Source organism: Saimiri boliviensis, chromosome 11 (assembly GCF_048565385.1).
Source record: "Saimiri boliviensis isolate mSaiBol1 chromosome 11, mSaiBol1.pri, whole genome shotgun sequence".
In the NCBI taxonomy this organism is placed as follows: Eukaryota; Metazoa; Chordata; class Mammalia; order Primates; family Cebidae; genus Saimiri; species Saimiri boliviensis.
In genome coordinates this window covers 91,812,196-91,833,062 of record NC_133459.1, presented here as the reverse complement: position 1 = coordinate 91,833,062, position 20,867 = coordinate 91,812,196, and the positions used below count along the sequence as shown (strand labels likewise).

Here is a 20,867-nt window from a genome sequence, read left to right as displayed (position 1 = left end):
GCTATGTCCATGTTCAGATGCTGAGGCATTCCAATCATTTTGCATGGTCTCTTACATCACTTTCAAAATGGTACAATAAGAATATAACTCTAGAGTCAAGAAAAAGGTATTTGTAACTAAAACAGGTGGCATCAAACATTTCTGAACATAAATCTGACTCTGAATTGCTAGTTTCAATCTCTAAATTTTTTTATAAAAAAAAAATCTACACATTCATTCCTGGTCTTAATCTACTAAAGAATTTCTTTGGGGATCAAAAAGTAACAGGAAAGAATGCTAACCAATTTTCCTTGGATTATAACAAACATAAATCCATTTTTCTCCCTAGGTACAGAAAGATTTAAAAGAACCACAACTCTTCAAGATTATTCTATTATGCAAATGTTCGTTCAGAATTAAAATATTGTTTGAAATAGTAAAATGTAAATCAGTTCAGTATACAAATGTTTATATTAAATAAAAAATTACATTATTTAAGGGACTACAGGATTCTGTCAGACAATGGCAATATTTATTGTGGTTAAGTATGTTGGCTTTGGATCAGGAAAGGGGGGTTCCAGTGGTTGCTCTATACCACTGACTGGCTAGGTAATCTGGATGAACATTCCTTAACTTTTCTGTAAACAAGAATCCTAACATCTATTTTAAGGACTAAAGGAAACAGGTAAAGTATTTTCTCCCCAAGCATCTGTCACATAATAAACCCTCAGAATATGGAAGCTACTGATACTCATATACACTCCAAGAAAACAGAAACCTTTGTCTGTTTTGTTCACTCTATTAACAAGGAGGCATGACTTGGTCAGTATTTATGCAAATACTTTCATTTCCTCCAAGGCAACATTTATATTTATCTATATTAACTATATCCAAATTCTGCTGTCCTTTGTGTATACTTTTACTGTAAGCAGCTTCAGCTACTTTTATGGAAAGATTTAAATTATTGGAAAATATTTTAAAGGTATTTCAGTTAAAATATGGACCACTTATATTTTCTATAAACTGCGTGCTTACACATAATTATAAACATCTCAGACTGTATAAAAAAAAAACAAAAAAACCTTCCATAGTGTTCCCACAGTGGAAAAATAAAGACTTGAAAATAATTATAGAGAGTAGAAGGGAGTGGTAGGGAGAAGGTAAGTTATTAAATCTGAAAAATAAAATTTGGAATTTTTTCTCAAAACAAAATAAAAACCTGACAACCATTTGTTCAAGGCTGCCAAAACTTGAGAAGAAGCAAACTGTCAAGGGAAACAAACGTTAAAATATAAAGCCCTTTTCTGAGAAAGTAACTCTATCAGTCCAGGCTAATCTAATTCCGAATCACTAATGACACCAGACCTGCTGGGTTGTCTCAACTACTACAAAGAAGTCCACAGGGACAGGCAGACATTCACAGACAAATTATTTTCACTACTGTAATTGAAATTTTAAATACAGCCACACTTCTCCCCTCCCAACACCCTTTCTACTCCTTTACTGTTGTTGACTCTGGCACTAACCCTTTTCAGACCTCAAAAACCAAGGGTCGACATTGATACATAATTTAAGTAGTGAACACAGTGGAAAAATCACTTGACCAGTTAGGAGATTGTATTCTGGCCCCAATCCCAACCCAGCTCTAGGTACCTGGGCCAGTCACTTTGATGTCTTAAAAACAAGGATAGATTAGATGGGTGGTTCCCAGCCCAAGATTCCAAAATCTCCAGGAGCTCCTGAGGTTGCAATAAGAAAATGTCTAACAAAGATAGTTCATTAACTACTTTAAGGCTAATTAAAACATCAAGTATTTTGGCTTCACATTAGTATTCCACATGGTGACACTGGATGACATGTGATTATGTTTGTTATATCATAAGAAACTTGGGAACAAGAGTGTTAGACTTGAAAATGTTCTCAAAGCTGTACCTCAGAAAATCACAATATCTGCACTAAATGTAACACCCAACCACATTATTTGTAGTTAACAAATAATGGAAAAATGATTTAACACCTATCAATGCAATCTGCATGATACAAGCATACCTTTGTGATATTGGGGCTTCGGCTCCAGATCGTCACAATAAAGCAAACAGTACGATAAAGCAAGTCAGAAATGTTTTAGTTCCTCAGTGCATACAGAAGTCATATTTACGGTATATTGTAGTCCATTAAGTGTGCTACAGCATTATGTCTAAAACATAATGTATACACCTGAGTTAAAAAATACTTTATTGCTAAAAAATGCTGCATAGGGACATATAGAGAGTATGTACTATTGGAAAAATGGTGCCAATGCACTTGCTCGTCGTAGGGTTACCACAAACCTTCAATTTGTAAAAAACAAAACAAAACAAAATCTGTGAAGCACAATAAAAGGGAACACACAATAAAATGAGGTATGCCTGTAGATAAAATCTCCCCAGATTGAAAGTGCATCTCATTAAGGGAGTAGACTCAAATATGAAACCCTTAAATATTTATTAGATCACAGGAAACCAGTGAACAATCCACATGCTGCAAAGATGATGTTCCTATTTCCTCATGAAGGTTTCCAACCACTCATCTACTTTCGATTAAAAAAAAGGGAATGTACCAAGAAGCCAGTCTACACTGCAACATAAAATAATACCACTACCAGCAATAACTACTATTTCCTGCACTTTCACTATGTGCCTGTTACTGTCCAATGAATCTAACATGCATAAACTGATACTATCTTCATAACAACTCTAATTATATACTGCTACTATCTTTATTTTAAAAATAATAAAATTGAGACACAGCGTGCTTCAGAAACTAGCCCAAAGAACACAGGGCTAGTAAATTTAGAGCCAGGCTTTTATGTATTCCAACCTTCTCCCCACCAAAGCTGGCATCTGCCTTTCAAAGAGACGTCTCCACAAATACAAACAGGAATGTCCCTAAACAGAGTCCACAGGAGAAGGGCCATTGCTTCTGAGAGCAGTCCTCTGAAGAGTTCATCACTGTGGCCCTTTTTGGCTTAAAAATTCATCCTTAATGGAAACACTCCTCTTTCCCCTCCAAATTATATTTGCTTGTCTTGGTAATGGAAATCAACTTACAGAAGGTTAAGAGCCATCAATGTATCAGTCAACTAATGTCCATCCATTTCTTACATATTCAGAAAATACAAAAGAAAGAGTCCTAACTGGTTGACCTGTCATAAAAGGTAGTTTTACCTTTTTTGAATTAATTTTTAGTTATACATATCATTTAAAAATAGGCATCTGCAGTACCCTGGAATGAGTGAGGGTTGTAGAGACAGATCCAGCTCTGAATCTCAACTAAGCCACTTACTAACTGCACTATCCTGAGCATGTTAGAAGCCTCAGTTACCCCAAATACCTACCCCTATCTCTTAGGGTTGTTGCAAAGTGTTAAGTGTATGAATGTACATAAACCACCATGATTTACTGCAGCGGCCCTAGAGCCAGACAGGAGTTTGAATCCTGGCTACACCCCTCACTAACTATATGCCAACATGCAAAGGTGTGAACCTAAATTCCAAATTCCTTATTCATAATGTAGAAAAATATTGTCTACCCCAAAGGATAGCCATATTAATTAAATGAAGCAATATTTGCAAAGCCCCTAGCAGAATGACAGACACATAGTAGAATTTCAAAAAAAGAAAAAAAAATTTGATGTTTAAAAATTCAAGCCACAAGGGCCAGGCGCGGTGGCTCACGCCTGTAATCCCAGCACTTTGAGAGGCTGAGGCAGGTGGATAACCTGAGGTCAGAAGTTCAAGACCAGCCTGACCAACATAGAGAAATCCCATCTCTACTAAAACTACAAAAAATCAGCCAGACCTGGTGGCACATGCCTGTAATCCCAGCTACTCAGGAGGCTAAAGCAGGATAATTGCTTGAACCTGGGAGGTGCAGGTTGCAGTGAGCCGAGATCACACCATTGCACCCAAGTCTGGGCAAGAAGAATGAAGCTCTGTCTTGAGAAGAAAAAAAAAATCAAGCCACAAGTTTAAGTACAAGCTCTGTCACTCATTATGTAGGAGTAAACAGTGATATACAAGCCACCTAACCATCTGCAGTATCTTGAGGCTCCACTTCCACCAAGTTTGTGAGGATTAAAGGAGACCACTGTGTCAGAATATTCTATAAACTATACGTTTCCATATAAATGTTGGAGGTTGTTTGATTCTATAAAAGTAATTTTTATATTAATTGTATTTACTGGTCCTTCCAAACACTATCTTCATCTTTAAAATGGAAAAAAACTTAGGCAGAGAAATGTTAAGTCATAGAGGGAAGGCTAGTAGTTTGAAATGTAGGGTGGAGACAAGGGCTGGGCCAAAATAAATTTAGACCAGGACAAAGCAGAAAACTTCTGAAAGCTTCAAAGGAGAAAAATGAGAATACTCATCAACCTACATTTTCAATCAACAGCTTCACCTGCTGGTTAAGCCTCTCAGTGCACAGTCTGAACATAATAATTCTCTTACTTCCTCCCAAAAAGAGTATTAGACTTCAGAGTGAGAAAGAACTTCACTGTCAAATCTCTTTTTCCATTCGTAAATTAGTTTTGTGAGGAGACACAGAAACAAATTTGAGTCAACAAACTTGTGGTCACAAATTTGAGTCTCAGTCTAACTACCCCATTTAAAAAAGAAAAAAAAAATGTTACAATCCTTCAAATAGGTTTCCTTCCTTGGTCGATCAGAATGTCCTCATTCCCCAGGTCTCTTCATGCTAAATATGGTAATAGCTGGCACATAGCCAGCCCAGTAAATTCCAATGATACTTAAGAAAGCATTTATATGGCCTGAAATTACTCTGAACCAAACACTTGAGACCTGCAGGGCTTCAGCATAGAGCAGTTCAGCTGGAGCAACGAATGTCAAAAGCAGTGGGGTGCCTTAAAAACACACAAGCTTGGAAAAAAAAAAAGCAATCTACTCTTCTTTATTGCAACATTCTTTAGCAACAACATTGATCTCCTACCCACTGCGCACACAGCACTGCACTAGGGCAGCGGGAGGCTGGACGGAGAAATGGAAGAAACAGGTGGTGTCCATGGGTTGCCAAAACAACAGGTTGCTTCAGTTAGTTCTGTCCTACAACTAATCAATTTGGTGAGGAAAGGGGGAGAGAATCTTAGTCATCTTGTTCTCTGACCAAGGCGACTAGCTAGACCCACTGTACTGGCTTATCCATTAGGTCAAAGTGTCAGAATTAGCAGTGTATGGTGGACATAGCATTAGTCCTGCCTTTCAGGGATGTTAAATGCTTCAAAAATCTTGGCTATCTAGAAAAGGAGGACAGTAACAGATTACTCTTCACCCTCCCAAAATCATGTATTTGACTCCAGAATACACTGCTTTCCTCCAATGTATTTTTAAAATTAAGTATTAAAGTAAATGTACATTTTCTGGGCACATTCAAGCCAAAAGCATGTTGATTTATGACAGAGTCAAATTAGAACTTTAAAGTAGCTACAGAAAATACCAGTTAACAATTAACCAGTATCATTAGAAACCAAAGGGTTAAAAAAATTAACTTATAAAATGAACAATTTTTATACCAACATTGGTAGCAATTTAATGTTACATACTGCCAATTATTTCCATACATATTGTGACACATTTAAGACAAAAGACTAACACCCTTAATATTTAAAGAGCTTTTTCAAATCAGTAACAAAATAACTGAATGAGTAAAAGACATAATTTACCAAAATAAGTAGAAAAAAAGGCAATACAAAGGCCACTGATATTTTAAAAAAAAATCAACATCACTGTAATCAGAGAGGCAAATTAAGATTAAGTAATATCTACCACTTATCAAATGAATTGACAATAGTTAGAAACACTGATGGTCTCATATTTTGCTAATGAAAGTATAATTTGGTCAAACCATATGAAAAAGAATTTGATAGTGTCAATATAAAGCCACAGAGAGGTACATACTCTGATACAATAATTTGGCTTCTGGGAGTTTATGTTAGGAAATAAATACTCCTACCAAGATTTACAAACAAATATACTCATTACAGCATTATTAATAATTATGAAAATTGTAAATTAAAAACAGATTTCAGTTTAGATGAAATAGGCTGCATATCGAACAATATGCAGCCGTTAAAATCATATTCTTAAAGAATATTTACATATGTAGGAAAACGTTCATATTATTTTAAGTTGGGCAAAAGGAAATAATATAACTGTAGGTACATTAAAAATCCCAATTTTAATAATAGAAAAAACTGTTTGAAATGCATCAAAATGTTAACCATGGGTTTTGGTTAGAGATGGTGGAATTACTGAAGATCTTGAATTTCTCTTACGTTTTCCTGTTTTTTAAAAATTCTATTGGCTGATTTTTAAACGTCACTCTTTGAGAGACTATTTTTCTTCCGGAAATCTAGTGTACTGAAAGAATCCTAAAGGAAGAAATGTATTTCTGCATGAAGATAATATCATTTATATAGGAGGAAAAGAGCTAAAATCAACCAAATATGCAACCAAAGAAGAGTGGTCAAAACAGAGTAACCCTATTAATTATAATTAATTAGATTAACGTTATTAATCAGAATTTTATTTAGTCATTAAAATTAAATTTATGAAAAATGAAAATACGAAAAAACTATAATCATTAAAGAAAGGCAGAACAGAAACTTTATCTATATATGAACAGATCTATAAATAGATGGACAGATAGATAGATAATGAATCAACAGCTTTTCTCAATCTAAGGGTAAAAAAACAAACAGAAGATGCATACCAAAAAATTAATGGTGCCTTGATTGTAGACATTTTACTTACACTTTTCTAGATTCTTTAAACATCCTTAACTACTTTTCAAACATAGTTACTTTTTATATTACAAAAATAAAAAATCTTGTAAACGTGCCAGAGAAAATCAACCAAGTATAAATATGAGTTAATTATGTGTAAACATAAGGAATAATTCTGCTGCTATGTAAAGCTACCTTAAACTGTTACAATGTTTGTTTTTAGTTACAACCATTTTCCTTAACTCTTAGAAAAAAATATGTCAGAGGAGGCACTACATATTGTTACTTACTTTAAATAGTAACATAACGCCAAAGACTTGCACGATTATCAGGATATAGTCTTTTCACTAAAAATCTTCATGAAGATTAGAAAGTTCTTTAAACTGTAATAAAGTAAATGCCCTTAATGTTTCTAACTAAAGACGATCTAGCAAATAAAGCCATATTGACAGCAAACAAAGACATAATAAAAGTAATAACCAAACTTCAACGTGTCTTGACAGTGGTGTCTGGACCAAAGCATGTGAAAGGAGAGAATTAAACAAAAATAAAATGTCTTTGCAGCTTACCACATTTACCATTTAGAAAAGTTAACATAATTAGTATTATCTAATTTTGTGATTATCCATACCTAGAAACTCAACAGAATAAATTAGTGAGTAAACAGTATTCAGTTATTCTTCTTTGTATGATGGTTAAATATACCAATAGAACAACCTCTCCCTGCTAGGTACCAGATTATTGAAAATATCTGAGGCTTAAAAACTTCCAAAATCACACACATACACACACACACACACACACACACACACACTCATACACACACAAGATGAGAACAAAAAGAAATGAAAAAGAAGCCAACAACAATTTTAAAATGTGCCTGCCTCAGAACAGGGCAGTTTATTTTAGAATGTAACCACAGCTTCTTGTACAACTTATTCAGCAAGCACAACTGTATTTTAAAGGAATGCTATTTGTTAAAAGACAACATATTTAGGACACAATATCTAACTCCAACCACAACATTATCATCATGTTTTCCTTACTTCGCAAAATACACACATACAATCATCCTATGAATAAACATACGTAAGGGTGAGAGAGCTACTCTTAATTCAGAAACAGGTTCTGCAACACCATAGATCCAACCTGTCTTTGTGCAGCAATGAGTCCATTTTAGCAAGATGTTTGGCTGATGTATTCAAAGAACCCAGAGTTCTGCTGGCTGCCAGTATCCTGCAGAAGGAACTGACTTGGAGACCAGAAACTGCCCTAGGCAATCCTCCAGGGAAAGGTGCTTCAAGTGCTTCAATCCAATGAAAAGAAAAACCCAGTCCCTCACTGCCTGGCCAGAAGGCCAAGGGTACCACTGCTGGACCGACATAGCTAGCCAGAAATGCAAGAGGGGCAAGGGACAATAAGGTAAACCCCCAAGAGCTTGTTCAATCATACCTAGTAAAGCCCAAACTTTTGGGGAGCGAGTAGAACAGGGTTTTGCCAAGACAAGTACAAAAGGGTGAGGGACATATTAGTATGATTAATCAATGCCACCTGAGGCAGCAGCTCTGGGTGTGTCCACACCACACTTAAATGGCTCCCTGGCTGTGATGACAAGTTCCTTCAGCTACTGCCACTGAGAACTGGATCTTCCGAAGGAGGTATTTCCACCATAACTTGTCCTAGATCAGGCTTGGCATCCAGGCCTAAGAACACAGCACTCTCTCTTGCCACAAACCCACTAACAGATATAATAGACACCACAACATGTGCCAAATTTATATTTACACCCTCACCAGACAAAGGGGTCTTTGTCTTTTCCCCAAGCCAAGTTCTAATACTTCTAAATTACAACATAGAAAGAGGAAAATGGCAGACAGCTCACAACAGCAGACAAGCCCAGCAAGGGTGAGCTGGAGGTCACCTTGCCCTGGCGGTATTAAGACCTGAAGTTTACTCCCCAAGACCCTACAGCTCTGAGTCACCCTGACTGCAGGAAATTGCTTTCAGAGAGCGCAGATAAATGATGAAATAACTCTATTTCATATTCCTAATTGTGTGCTTATCTGTCTTGTCTTCAGAATGATGTCAGCTCTTTGGGGGCAGGGCCATATTTTCTACATGGTCAATGATTCCCACACATCTAGAAGAGTAGAATATCCTGTACTTGCTACCACATGACGCCAAGGGAAACATACAAATTAAGTGTGACAACATGTCACAATGCTCCCCCAATACACCACTAAGACAGCAGAGCTACAAAGACAGTAAATCTTAAGAGTTGAGGGCTAGTGATCGTACCAGTGAATTACATAGAAACATATATATTTATATACACAAATTAATACAATAATTCCTTTGCTTTTGTTACTCCAAGATATGGCTTTAACATCCCCCTTTCTTGGATTTATTCTTCTTTTTAAGGCCACAACATATGTTCTGCCATACAGATAATATTCCCCTCAAAAAGGAGAGGAGAGGAGAGGAGAAAAAACAGATCTACAGCAAACCTCCTACTACTACCAGTGAACAGTGCTGTTTGCCCTGTCTCAAGCCCATGAGCATGTGCTTTCATATCTAAAGCCACTTCCTTCTTCCTATCAATGACAGTAACATCAAATGTCTTTGTAAGGAGGAGCAAGCCTGTGCCCCTTCTTGCAGATTTGTCTGTTCTGCTCCAGAGGCCCTAGATTTCTCCTTTATTTTCCTTTCCTTATTCCATTTGCTGCAGCAGCCCAGACACCCCAAAGGCAGAACTGCCAGAAATGAATGACCTTTACATCTGCCTCTTCACACTAACACATCTGAGGGAAACTGCTGACACCAAATATGTGTTCATGGGCTAACAAAGCAGAAATCCTCAAAGGAAGCACCATTCACAAGGGCTGAAGACAGAATTCTTTAGTGGATACCAAAAATGCTGTGGAACTCCTATGCATTCTATCATCTCAGGTAACATTTTAATGGAGGAATAAGGAGGCTTCCAGAAAAGTCACACAACACAAACAGAAGTCTGAAGACACTGGATTTAGCAAATTTCTTTTAAGACAAAACAGCTTTACTAACCTTATACCACAGCAGCTTCCTTCTCTGCAGTAAGCTAGGCATTCAGCAAGAAGCAGGCACTTCCAAGGGGGAAAAATGATCACAGGATCCAGCCAAAGCAACCTGTCTCTAATACTCTCAAAAAACAAAAAGAAACACACAAAAACCTTGATTTCCCAGATTCACTCTGCAGTGATTCAAAAATTTTCCTAATGTTAAGAATCACCTGGCTATTTCTTAAACATACAAATTCCCGGATGCCATTCCAGACCGACTGAATCAGAATCTCAGTGAGAACACCCTAGCTATTCTTATCGTAACAGAGGTTAGGGAAACACTGCTTGATAAATGTTATCCTCCCATCAGAGCCCACCTGCGCAGGAAGGTATGAAACAAGTAGGGCTACGATGCTTTACCTGGGCAATCACCCTAGACAGGGTCATCTTCATGCTCCTCATTGGGTTTGACTCCTTTTATGGAGGGCTGCGTGTCAGTTCAGTAAAGGATACATATAAGCACCTCTTTGGGTCCCTATCACCTGCATAGGTCTCAGGACTCTGAGACAAATTTCTGAGTAGATGTCAGTGAGTACAAGTCATGAGGAGACAGATTACAGCTGAATATAAGAAGATCTTTCCAAGAATTAGAGCTGGCCGAAGATGGAATAAACTGCTGTGGTAGAGCTGTCTACCACAAGAGATGTTCAAGAAGAGAGTAGGTATGCTACCTCTTAACCAGAATGCTGTAAAGATCAGACCCAGCATGGGATGGACAAAAAGTCTAGATAAATGTTAAAGTTCCTGCCAATACATAAGTCAATAAAGAGGAAAATTTCAGCCACTCCTTAATTAATTAAAAGAGATAGCATAAAACTCTGTGGGTGGGGTCAGCTTTCAACTGATCCTATCTCTTCTAAGGAAAAAAGAACATAGAAACACACCTCACTCACCAGCAGCCTCTCCTACAGAATTTTCTAAAGGTGGGAGAGCAGGAGTCACACATGCTGAGACTAAGACCTGCTGCTCAGTTGACTCTGAACTGGGGGCACATGCCAGAAAAGTTCTGTAGTACAGAGAATAAATGTGTGTAGCACCATCCCGGCCCTCAAGGAGCAAAATCTTGTGGCAGAGATGCCTCGACACCATGTGATTCTCTCAAATATTTATTCATCACATTTTACATTTAGTTTTTGTCAGTAGGGTGTTTAGGGAACTCTCTTGGTGGGGGGAAAAAAAGCAAATATACTTTACTAAAGGTACATATTCTCTCAGTCCAGTACAAGTTTGTAATATCCAACTCAATGAAAAATCTCAAAAAAAAAAAAAAAATCAAAAGAAACATAAACTTAGTTAACTCTAATTTTAAAATAGTATTCCAAAAATGACTAGTCACAAAATGACCAAATTACAAAAAGGTGTGCCTATTCTGAACAAAATAATTGAAATTGCTGGCCTAGTAATATAGTAATACAGGAAGTAGTGGAAGCAAATTTGAGTGAGAGGCAGGGGGTGGATGCCAGCGCCTTTGAAGTGAGATTCCAAAGTCAAAGTGACCTTTACAAATTGCCGAAGTGATCAGAAAAAGAAAGAAAGAAACCCCACACAAAAAGAAATTTAAAATTACAAGTTTAAATGAAACATCTGGGGAAGGGAAAAATTTGGATTTTCCCCAAATGTAAGGTAAACATGACTTTTGCAAATACTATTTTTAAAATAATCTAGGAGTATCACAGTTGTCCAAAATAAGAAAAAAGTGATTGTTCAACTGAACAAATATTTATTCTGTACCTACTGGATGCCAAGGCATCATGCCAGGTACAGGACTAGGGGTGTGGGCATTAGAATAAACACATAAATGAAAAGACACAATTCTTTCCTCATGCACACATTAACAATAAGCACTTGAGGATGTTATAAGAGTTTCTGTGTACATAAGCTCATTTGTACACAAGAGGGAAGCAGTGTGGAGAGTGAGTAAGGCAGTGGACACCAGAAGAGAGGAATTCTAGTCTCAACTCTAATTGGCTCTGTGATCAAGGACAATGTACATTAGAAAATAGAGAACCAAAACAGTGGCTCTCCTACAAGGTCACCAAACCAATTAATAACAAACCTGAAGACGAATTCTGATCTTCTGGCTCCTAGTTCAGTGATCTTTCCAAAATACTACACATATGGCAGACCGACAAAGAAAAGAAGACCTTTTGGTTTCAAGTTATTTGCAGAGAAAGGGGGGAAAACAAAAAAAGGAAAATCAGGAAAGGGTGGAAGGAAAACTAATAGTTCAAATTTAGGCATTCAGACTGAGACATCAAGAAAGGAAGCATGTAACTACAGAGTGTGACCACAATATAAAGAAAATGATGCAAAATTCCTTATTCTTATTCAAATCACACCTTAGAGTTTTTTTACTCTACAACCATTGCAGATGTATAGATAATGGGTCAAAAAATGACATATATGAATGATATTTAAGGAAAAAGAGATAACAGAAGAAAAGGGAAAAGGAGAAGTGGAGAATTGATAGTATTGTCCAAATATACGAAGCCCTTCTAAAGAGTCAGTGCAGACACATTGCACCTGGATTACAGAAGAAATGACACTATTCTACAGCTCGTATGTTAGCAATTTTAAAATTCCTTGAGTCAGAAGCATTAAACACCAGAATGACTAATGTTACATTCAATATGAAAATTTCTTAAATTTAGAAAGATCTCACACACACACCTGAAGGCGAAAAAAAAAAAAGTACTTAATCAGAGGGTTGCAACCAGGTTACTTGTCAGAATCACCTGTAAACCTTGAAAAAAATGTGGATTCTCAAACCTACCTCATCAGAAGCCCTGGGTGCTGAGTCCAAGATTCATCCCAATAGATTTTGATGTAGCCAGGACACAGAGCTTTTTTCTACCACAATGGAAGGGGTAGGGAGGAGGATCACTAGGAATGGCATCACAGAGTGGGAACTAGATCAATGCAAATTTTGTGGGCAAAATAGAATTTCTGTGGGTGTGATATTTTTAAAATGTATTGTAAAGCTGCTCTGAAGCATCCAAGCATATCCCACTGAATTTAAACATTCTCTAAAGGTCCTGAAGTCAGCAACTACAATCCAGGTGAACCAAAAGTTGCTCCTCTATGCCACAGAAGCCTACAGGAGAGGCAGTGGAGTGGGAATGGAGCAGAGAGATGCCAAGAAGTAACGGGTAAATATTTTTTTAAATCTAAACCTTCAGAAAAATAAGAGAGAAAGGAATAATCAATCTCCCCCCCACCACCACCACACCAAAAAAAAAAAAAAAAAAAAAAAAAAAAGGAATAATAATAATGTAGAAAAAAAAACAAACAAGAAAAAAGTGAAAGGAAAAAGTTTTCAGGTAAATTTCATCTCCATCTGAAAAAAAATTACTCTGATTTTGTTTAAGCAAGAGAAGAATTCAGCTGAGAAATTAGCAGGCAGAAAAATCAGGGAGTCACTTCCCACTGCAAAGCAAAAGAAAACAAGGAGCAAGGGGGTGGTCCTGGATAGCTGCAGACAATCAGACATATGGGCTGACAGCTCCTTGCCTTAGAAACTCCGTGATGTTTAAATTAACAATTGGCCACAAGCCAAACACAAGAACACTCAAAAGTTTGGAAGGGTGCACTGTAATTGGTACCTTAGCAAAACACAATAATAAATTAGGAGGATTCAAGAAGCCTTCACATTAGACTCTAAGAAGATTTAAGATTTGTTCCAAGAAGCAGGCTTCTAAATCTCTGCTATGGCAGTAGTTTAGCATCTAAAGAATACCTACCTAAAAATCAAAATATCTAAATCCTACCCTTTGAGTCAACTTCACTAACACTCAACTTGACTACCTTAAAGCTACCTAATACTTGCAGCACCTCAGCAGAGCAGAGGTGGAGGGCATAGTTTTATGCACTGAGATCCTAGAATAAAAGAAGCCCTGTGTGTCAGAGTAATCCTATTTCTGACATGAGATTATTTAATACTTAATTTCATAAATCACTTTACAATCATATTTATTATTCCCTACAATTCTCTAAAGCAGGTTATTTTTTTCAATCCTGTTTCATAGGTGAGGAGACTACAGATAATGAAGATTAAGTTATTTACCAAAACAAGTTAATGGTAGACCAAGGATTATGACCCTCAGACTGTCACATTGATTATACTCCTCTCTATTCTAAAGCTACACTTAAAGTAAAGCTTTTACTCAAAGAAAAAGGAAAACAAAAACACCATCATATGCTCGTTATTAAATGTTTCAGAAACAACAGCTTTGCTTCATCACTACAAAGCCTCCTGGTCCACTTCTGAAATTCTTAGTGACCTAGAGGTGTATGAAATTTGAACTTTCCAAGAAGAATCCAGTTGGTGCTGAACAACCCAGTACTGTTTTCAGGTGATAAATAACCTTGTTCTCTTTTTAAACACCTGCGATTGACATGTTGACAGCCTGTTAACAATGAACAAAGACCATATTTTTCTGAAGCCCATCATCTTCCTAACCTTTTCATTGAAAAAAAAAAAAAAATGTAGTTCATGTACCAGGTTTTGGTTAAGGTAAAATCTTCGTTCAGATTAGGCTCAGAAAAAGAAGGGGCTCCTTTTCATTCAACAAACATGCACAAGACACCATCCCACTGTAAGCATCAATTTCAGGAAGAATAAAACACAGCCTCGGCCCTGAAAGGACTTTCTGAACACCTTTAGAGTGCCATCCCTTTAATATACATTATTTTAATTAATCCTATTAGCTGCGTAATTTCATTCCCATTTTATTGGTGAGTTCATACCGCAGAGCTGGATTTGAATCCAGGATTACAGAGCAGGGTTCCTAAGTCCAAGTTATTTCCACTGACGAGTCTGAAGAAATCTAGAATCTAAAAGAGTGGATGGGATGGAGAAGATATGACTCGATTCCCTCTTCTTGCTCCAACCGTGTTAGAAATATCCAACCATAAAGAGGCTTTCTAAGGAAGCCTTTTGAATTAACGTATCCACTTTTCCTTACCCGCCCGTGCCCCACCCCCAGCCATGCCAAAGGAGCAGCAAATCCTGCTGCCAGGTTGGAGGAGTTGGTGATCGTCACACCACATTCCTGGGTCTGGACACAGCCTGAAACTGCAGCAGAGCTCTGCGCCTCGGAAAGAATAACAGCAGTTGAGATTTTTAAATCATGTGCCTCAGCATGCAGCCACACCAGTTGCCCTACTTCTGCTGCCTCCACCTTTCAAAGACGCTAGCAGCACAGCCGGCTCCTCCGGACTTTCGGTCGAGTCGGAGTGTCAAAACTCAGGCGCGCCCCAAACTCCGTCCCCATCCAAACCAAGCCCGGACACCCGGCCCGTGTGCCGCCCCCTGGCAAAGCCCAGGCTGGCTGCGAAGGTGCAGGCCGTTCAGCCCAGCGGCCCAGCCCCCTCTCTCCACGCCGGAATCTGGCATTCCTTCGCTCAGCCCCTCCGCGGTCCGCCGTCGGCTCTCGCTCGACCCCAGGAAACGCGGAACCTGAAGGGCAAAACTGCCCACCTCCCTGCACCCTGGCGCCAGGAAAAAGGCGTTTCTGAGACTCGCTGCCGGCCTCCCTCCGCCCGAGGAGGCGTGTGAGGGGTCCGGAGGCGCGGGGAGCAGAAAGCGGCGGGGAACCCCGGGGGTTGGCGGGGGCGCCGCGGGAGGGGCCCCCAGCGATGTCCAAACTCGCGGTAGCCCAGCGAGTGGCCTCGGTCCGCGCCGGCGGCCGAGCCCGGCCTTCCCGCACAGAGGAGGACCGAGGGGAGAAGGTCGGCCCAGGTGGCGGCCCCGGGCGCCGCGGACAGCGCCCCTCAGCCCAATACTCACCACGCGCGGGGGCCGCGCGCCACAGCCAGAAAGCCAGCAGCGCCCACAGCGGAGCGGGGCGCAGGGCGGGCATCTTCTCGGTCGCCTCCTCCGCCGCCGCCGCCGCCCGGGCAGATCCACATGGGGAGGGGGTCCCGACAGAGGAGCCCCACTCTCTCCTCCCCTCCTCCTGCTTCAGAGGCTCAGGCCCAGGCGCCGCGCTCCGAAGCGCCGGCGCAAATGTCTGGACTCCCCCCGCCCCGGGTCTGCCGCTCCCCGGCCGCCGCCTCAGCCGCCGCCCGAAGTTTGGCTGAAACTTTCTCGGCTGTGCAGCGAAGCAGCCTCATGTGTCCTTCCGCCTCGGCCGCCTCCTCCCACCGCAAGCCCCGCCCCCCTGTCGCCGCGGCCCCGGCCCCGCCGCCTTGGGCACCCAGGGGTTTCCCGCAGGAAGAAGCGCCGGCCCGAGCTCCGCGCGGAGGGATCTACTACGAGTCGTCGGCGCCGGCCGCATCTTTCGCCAGAAGCCCCGGGGGCCGCCGCGCCTTACTCGGTCAGCGCTGCAGCGCCCAGGCGTGCCGGGGGAGCGTGGGGGCCGAGGGGCCGAGGGGGCGTGGGGGCGTGGGGACCGAGCGGGGTGGGGTGGGACTCGGAACGTCCAGCCCTGGCGTTTGCCGGGGTCGTGAACTTGCAGGGAGAGGCGGCCCTCAGCCAGCGAGGTCTGTATCGCCCCCCCACGCCCACACATCCACACACTGCTAGCTAGAGGAATGCGCTGGAGTAGGACCAGCGCTGTCAAAGAAGGAAAGGGGGCCAAGGCGCCAAAGTCCATTAAAAGGGAACAGAGCCATCACTGAGTGGTGCTGCTCCATTCATTCATTCATTTGTTCACCCGTGCAGCAAGTATTTCTTAAGTGCCTTGCCCTGCGAAGCTGTGTGCTTGGCACAGTGGAATGATGCCAAGACGCACAAGCAATTTTGAGGACCACGACTTTGCTGCTGTGGGCTGGGGGATCCGGGGAAGGCTTTCACAGAGCAGCTGAGATGAAAGGTCAGTAAAATTTGTAAAATCTTGAAAGTAAAATCTTGAAAGGTCAGTAAAATTTGTATACGACGACGAGACCGCCTAAGCTCAAGATACTCGTTTTAACACTGTCATAGCAAAACCTTGAAAACAACGTAAATGCCCACACTCAGAGGAATGGATGAATAATGTATGGTATACTTATAAAGTGAAATGCAACACAGTAATTGAAAAGACTATAGTCATGTATGTCAATAGGGATAAATCTTAAAAGCTAAATGATAGTGTAAAAATCGCAGAGGGAGACAAAGTATACCGTTTATGAATTTTTTCAAAACAATACTACACGTTTTCTGTGGATGGGTACATATAGATATTAAGAGACTATAGTACTTAATTCCAGGGCAGGTGAGTAGGGGGCGTGATCAGGCCTGGGTACAAGTGGGCTTCTAAGAAAAGAACTAAAAGTAAGAACAACAACAATAGTTGTATGGACATATCATTCCAGGAGAGAGCCCTCATAAAAGCAAAGGTACAGTCAAAAGAGTAAGTAAATGAGTTTGGGCCCTGTTAGCAGTGAGAGGAGTCAAAGAGGGAAAGGGAATTGGGACCAAATTATGCAACCTTGAATGGCAAGCTGAAAGGGTCGGGGGGCAGCCACCTCTCAGGTCATAGAAAACTACTGAAGCTTTTTTAACAAAGTTAAGACTCATGGAAAGGAAGGTTGCTCTGATAATCCTGTACAGAGGTGATTGTTGGGAGCGAGAGGTGAACTGGAGCCGCAGGACCAGTCAAGTGTTGGTGAAACAGTCCAGGCACACACTGGAGAAGACCTGAACTTAATGAGGTAGATTTCAGAAGGAAAGGATCTGAGACAATCCTGAAGGAAAAAAAAAAAAATGGGGGTGGGGATTGAAGCAAAACCTATGTGACTAATTTGATGTGGGGGTTTACAATCCTGTTGGGAGGGGAAATCCTACCCATAGAGCCTCTCCCTGACTCTACAGGATAAAATTCAAACTTCTAAAAATAGTACGTACAAGGCCTTTCCATCACTGGGCCCCATCTCCTGTCCTCCCTGCCCCTGTGGTGAACTTCACACAATAACAGTATTGAATAACTTGAGATTCCCCCAAACATATCTTTGCGTTTCGGTCTCTGTACCTTCTGTTCCTTCGGCTTGGAGTGACTCCTGTAGTCCCCTTCCCTCCTCCTCTTAATGAACTTCTAATCATGATTCATTCTTCAGTCCTAAGAAAACTTCGCCAACACTGCAATAAATTCCTACCCCTAGCTGACGGTTCCTCCACTGTCTTCCACTGCTGCTTCTTTATCTTACACCGATATTTATTTTTCACACAGGACTGTTTGTATTTCTGTGTTCTCAACTACATTAGGAGGTCTTCATGGGCAAGGACCATAGCCTATTCATCCCCAGTGTCTATCACATAATAGATGTTGAACTAGAATGTAAAACAATGCTAAGCAAGGGCAAGTCAGTATGGACGTAGCACTTTAAGTAAGCAAGTGGAATACTAGAAACCCTTTTCAAAAATAACATAGGCAAAACAGTTTTGGAATTTCTCTCCTGCAAGTATGTTCAGAGAAAGATAACACTGTTTTTCAGTTGTTCACCCACAGTGTTCCAGTTCAATCTCCCTCTTTACTCAGCAAAAATAGTGCAAAGTGACTTGGCTACATACACATTTTTAAAATCATCTGCAAAGATAAGTTTTGTTACCATTAAAATATACTCAGAAGAATATAAGACAGTTATCCCAGAAGAACAACTCTAGAAGTGACTGTAGCTCTGACAACATTATTAAAATAAATGTGCAGGCTGGGCAGGGCAGCTCATGCTTGTAATCCCAGCACTTTGGGAGACTGAGGCGGGCAGATCGCCTGAGGTCAGGAGTTCAAGACCAACCTGGCCAATGTGGTGAACCCCTATCTCTACTAAAAACACAAAAAATTAGCTGGGCGTGGTGGCAGGCACCTGTAATCCCATGTAGGAGGCTGAGGCAGGATAATCGCTTGAACCTGGGAGGCGGAGGTTGCAGTGAGCCAAGATCACACCACGGCACTCCAGCCTGGGCAACAAGAGTGAAATTCCGTCTCGAAAAAACAAAAACAAAAGCAAAACTAAGTGTGCAGTTTCTCAAAGTCTTTTTTTTTTTTTTTTTGAGACAGAGTCTCACTCTTGTTACCCAGGCTGGAGTGCAATGGCGCAATCTCGGCTCACCACAACCTCTGCCTCCTGGGTTCAGGCAATTGTTCTGCCTCAGCCTCCTGAGTAGCTGGGACTACAGGCACGCGCCACCATGCCCAGCTAATTTTTTGTATTTTTAGTAGAGATGGGGTTTCACCATGTTGACCAGGATGGTCTCGATCTCTTGACCTCATGATCCACCCGCCTCAGCCTCCCAAAGTGCTGGGATTACAGGCTTGAGCAACCGCGCCCGGCCAGTTTCTCAAAGTCTTTTAAAGAAAGCAGCTATTATGTTCACATATAAGTTTTGTTGAATTTGTTACAGTGTTAAACTTATTGCATACATTCTGGTAAGAAGAACAAGAGAAGTAAAAAGTATTATGAATGGAAGTAAGGGAAAGATATGACTGAATATTTTAAAGATAAGTTTTAGCGTTAGAAAAATATGAATAAGGGCTACCAATTGTTTTAGTTTTAATCAAAACTAAAAAACATACATATATATCTTTCCTAATTTAAACTCACATAAAACTGTCTTCCAAAATAAATGCAAAATTGCGCACTTATTTGTTCTCATGTCTGTCCTCTCAGAGCTAAGAAACTGTAAAAACCCTCACAGGCAGAGACTCTCTCTTTTCTATTTTGCCCCAGTTTCCATCACAGTAGTGCACATAAGTGCTCAATAATATATGTTTTACGTAAATGCTGAATGAAGCATTTGATATGAAGTTATATTCAATGACGTTATATTGATATAAACTGGGGAGCAATGCAAAACTGGAAGAATGTCATAGTGTGTTGGAGATGATGAAGAAGAGATTCTGGGGATCTGTGAAGCATAGGTTGTGCTACGCCAGGTATCTCTCCATGTAACCCAGGACCCAAGGATATGTGATGAGATGTTTGTGGAAGCTGGAATTAAAAGGAATATTTCTTTTAATAATGCCTTGCATTTATGCAGTGCTTCAGACGTTCCAAAAACACTTTTAAGTGTATTATCTCATTTGATCCTCAAAGCAATCGTGGGAAATAGGCAGGCCAGTCATTATTATTCCCATTTTGCAGATAAAGAAACTGAGATAGAGCTTTAAGTATCTTGCCCAAGGCTAAATAATTAATGACAGAGCTGAGACAAAACCCCCACTGTTTCTGTCCTCTTACTCAGTCTCACTCCACTGCACCTTTGTGCAACAGGGTGAAGCAAATCCAAGATGATATTTAGTGTGGGGACCTCTGCATAGGGGGACACCAGCTTCTTGTCACTTCCATGTTAGTACAGAACAAGCTGACCCACTGTAACTAGGAAATATAAACAAGTGAATATGTTCTTTTAATTAAAAATTTTTTTTGAGAGCCTATTCTCTACAAAACACATACTAGGCTCTGCAGCAATGCAAAAATAAATAAAACCCAGCCCTTGTGCTTTGGAGAGCACAGAGCATTGAGGGAGGCCAGCATACAAATAATGTAACTACAACATAGATAAAACACAGGGATACGGAAAAGTAGAGAGTACTGTGATTAATTTTAAGGCCACTTTTATCTCATCCAGTCCCCAGAATGAAAGATAAGAACTGTGGTGGCCTACCCAGCTGGACTGTAAACCATGTGACAACAGGAACTATTTCTTACCCCTTATTCATGTTTGTAAACTCCACAGTAGTTGGTTCTTTGCCTTGCATAGAGTAAGTGCTCAATAAAGACCTACTTTCTGAAAGGTTCACAGAGTTCAGCCAAACAGAGGATGAGTTCTAGAAGGCAAGAAGTTAACCTCAAGATTCAAACTAGCACTGAGAATTAAGAACCAGCAAGACCTTTCCACTGAGCTGAGCCCCAATCAATTACCTCTGCTCTGATTAAGGGAATAAGTAATAAAAGTAATTGTAATATGGGTGATATGGTTTGACTGTGTCCCCACATAATGTCTTATTTTGAATGATAATCCCTGTAATTCCATGTGTCAAGGGAGAGACCAAGTGGAGATAATTGAATCATGGTGGTGGTTTCCCCCAT

General features: G+C 40.4%; 1 protein-coding gene across 1 annotated transcript in view; it reads right to left on the bottom strand.

The window, feature by feature from the left end:
* NOTCH2 (notch receptor 2) overlaps positions 1–15,986 on the bottom strand; it is a 176,672-nt gene extending 160,686 nt beyond the window's left edge. The window contains 2 exon segments of the mRNA XM_003944788.4: positions 15,646–15,853; positions 15,855–15,986. Coding sequence (XP_003944837.2) covers positions 15,646–15,853; positions 15,855–15,971 — 325 coding nt within the window. The 5' untranslated portion in view covers positions 15,972–15,986.
* Between the last annotated feature and the right edge of the window lie 4,881 nt (positions 15,987–20,867).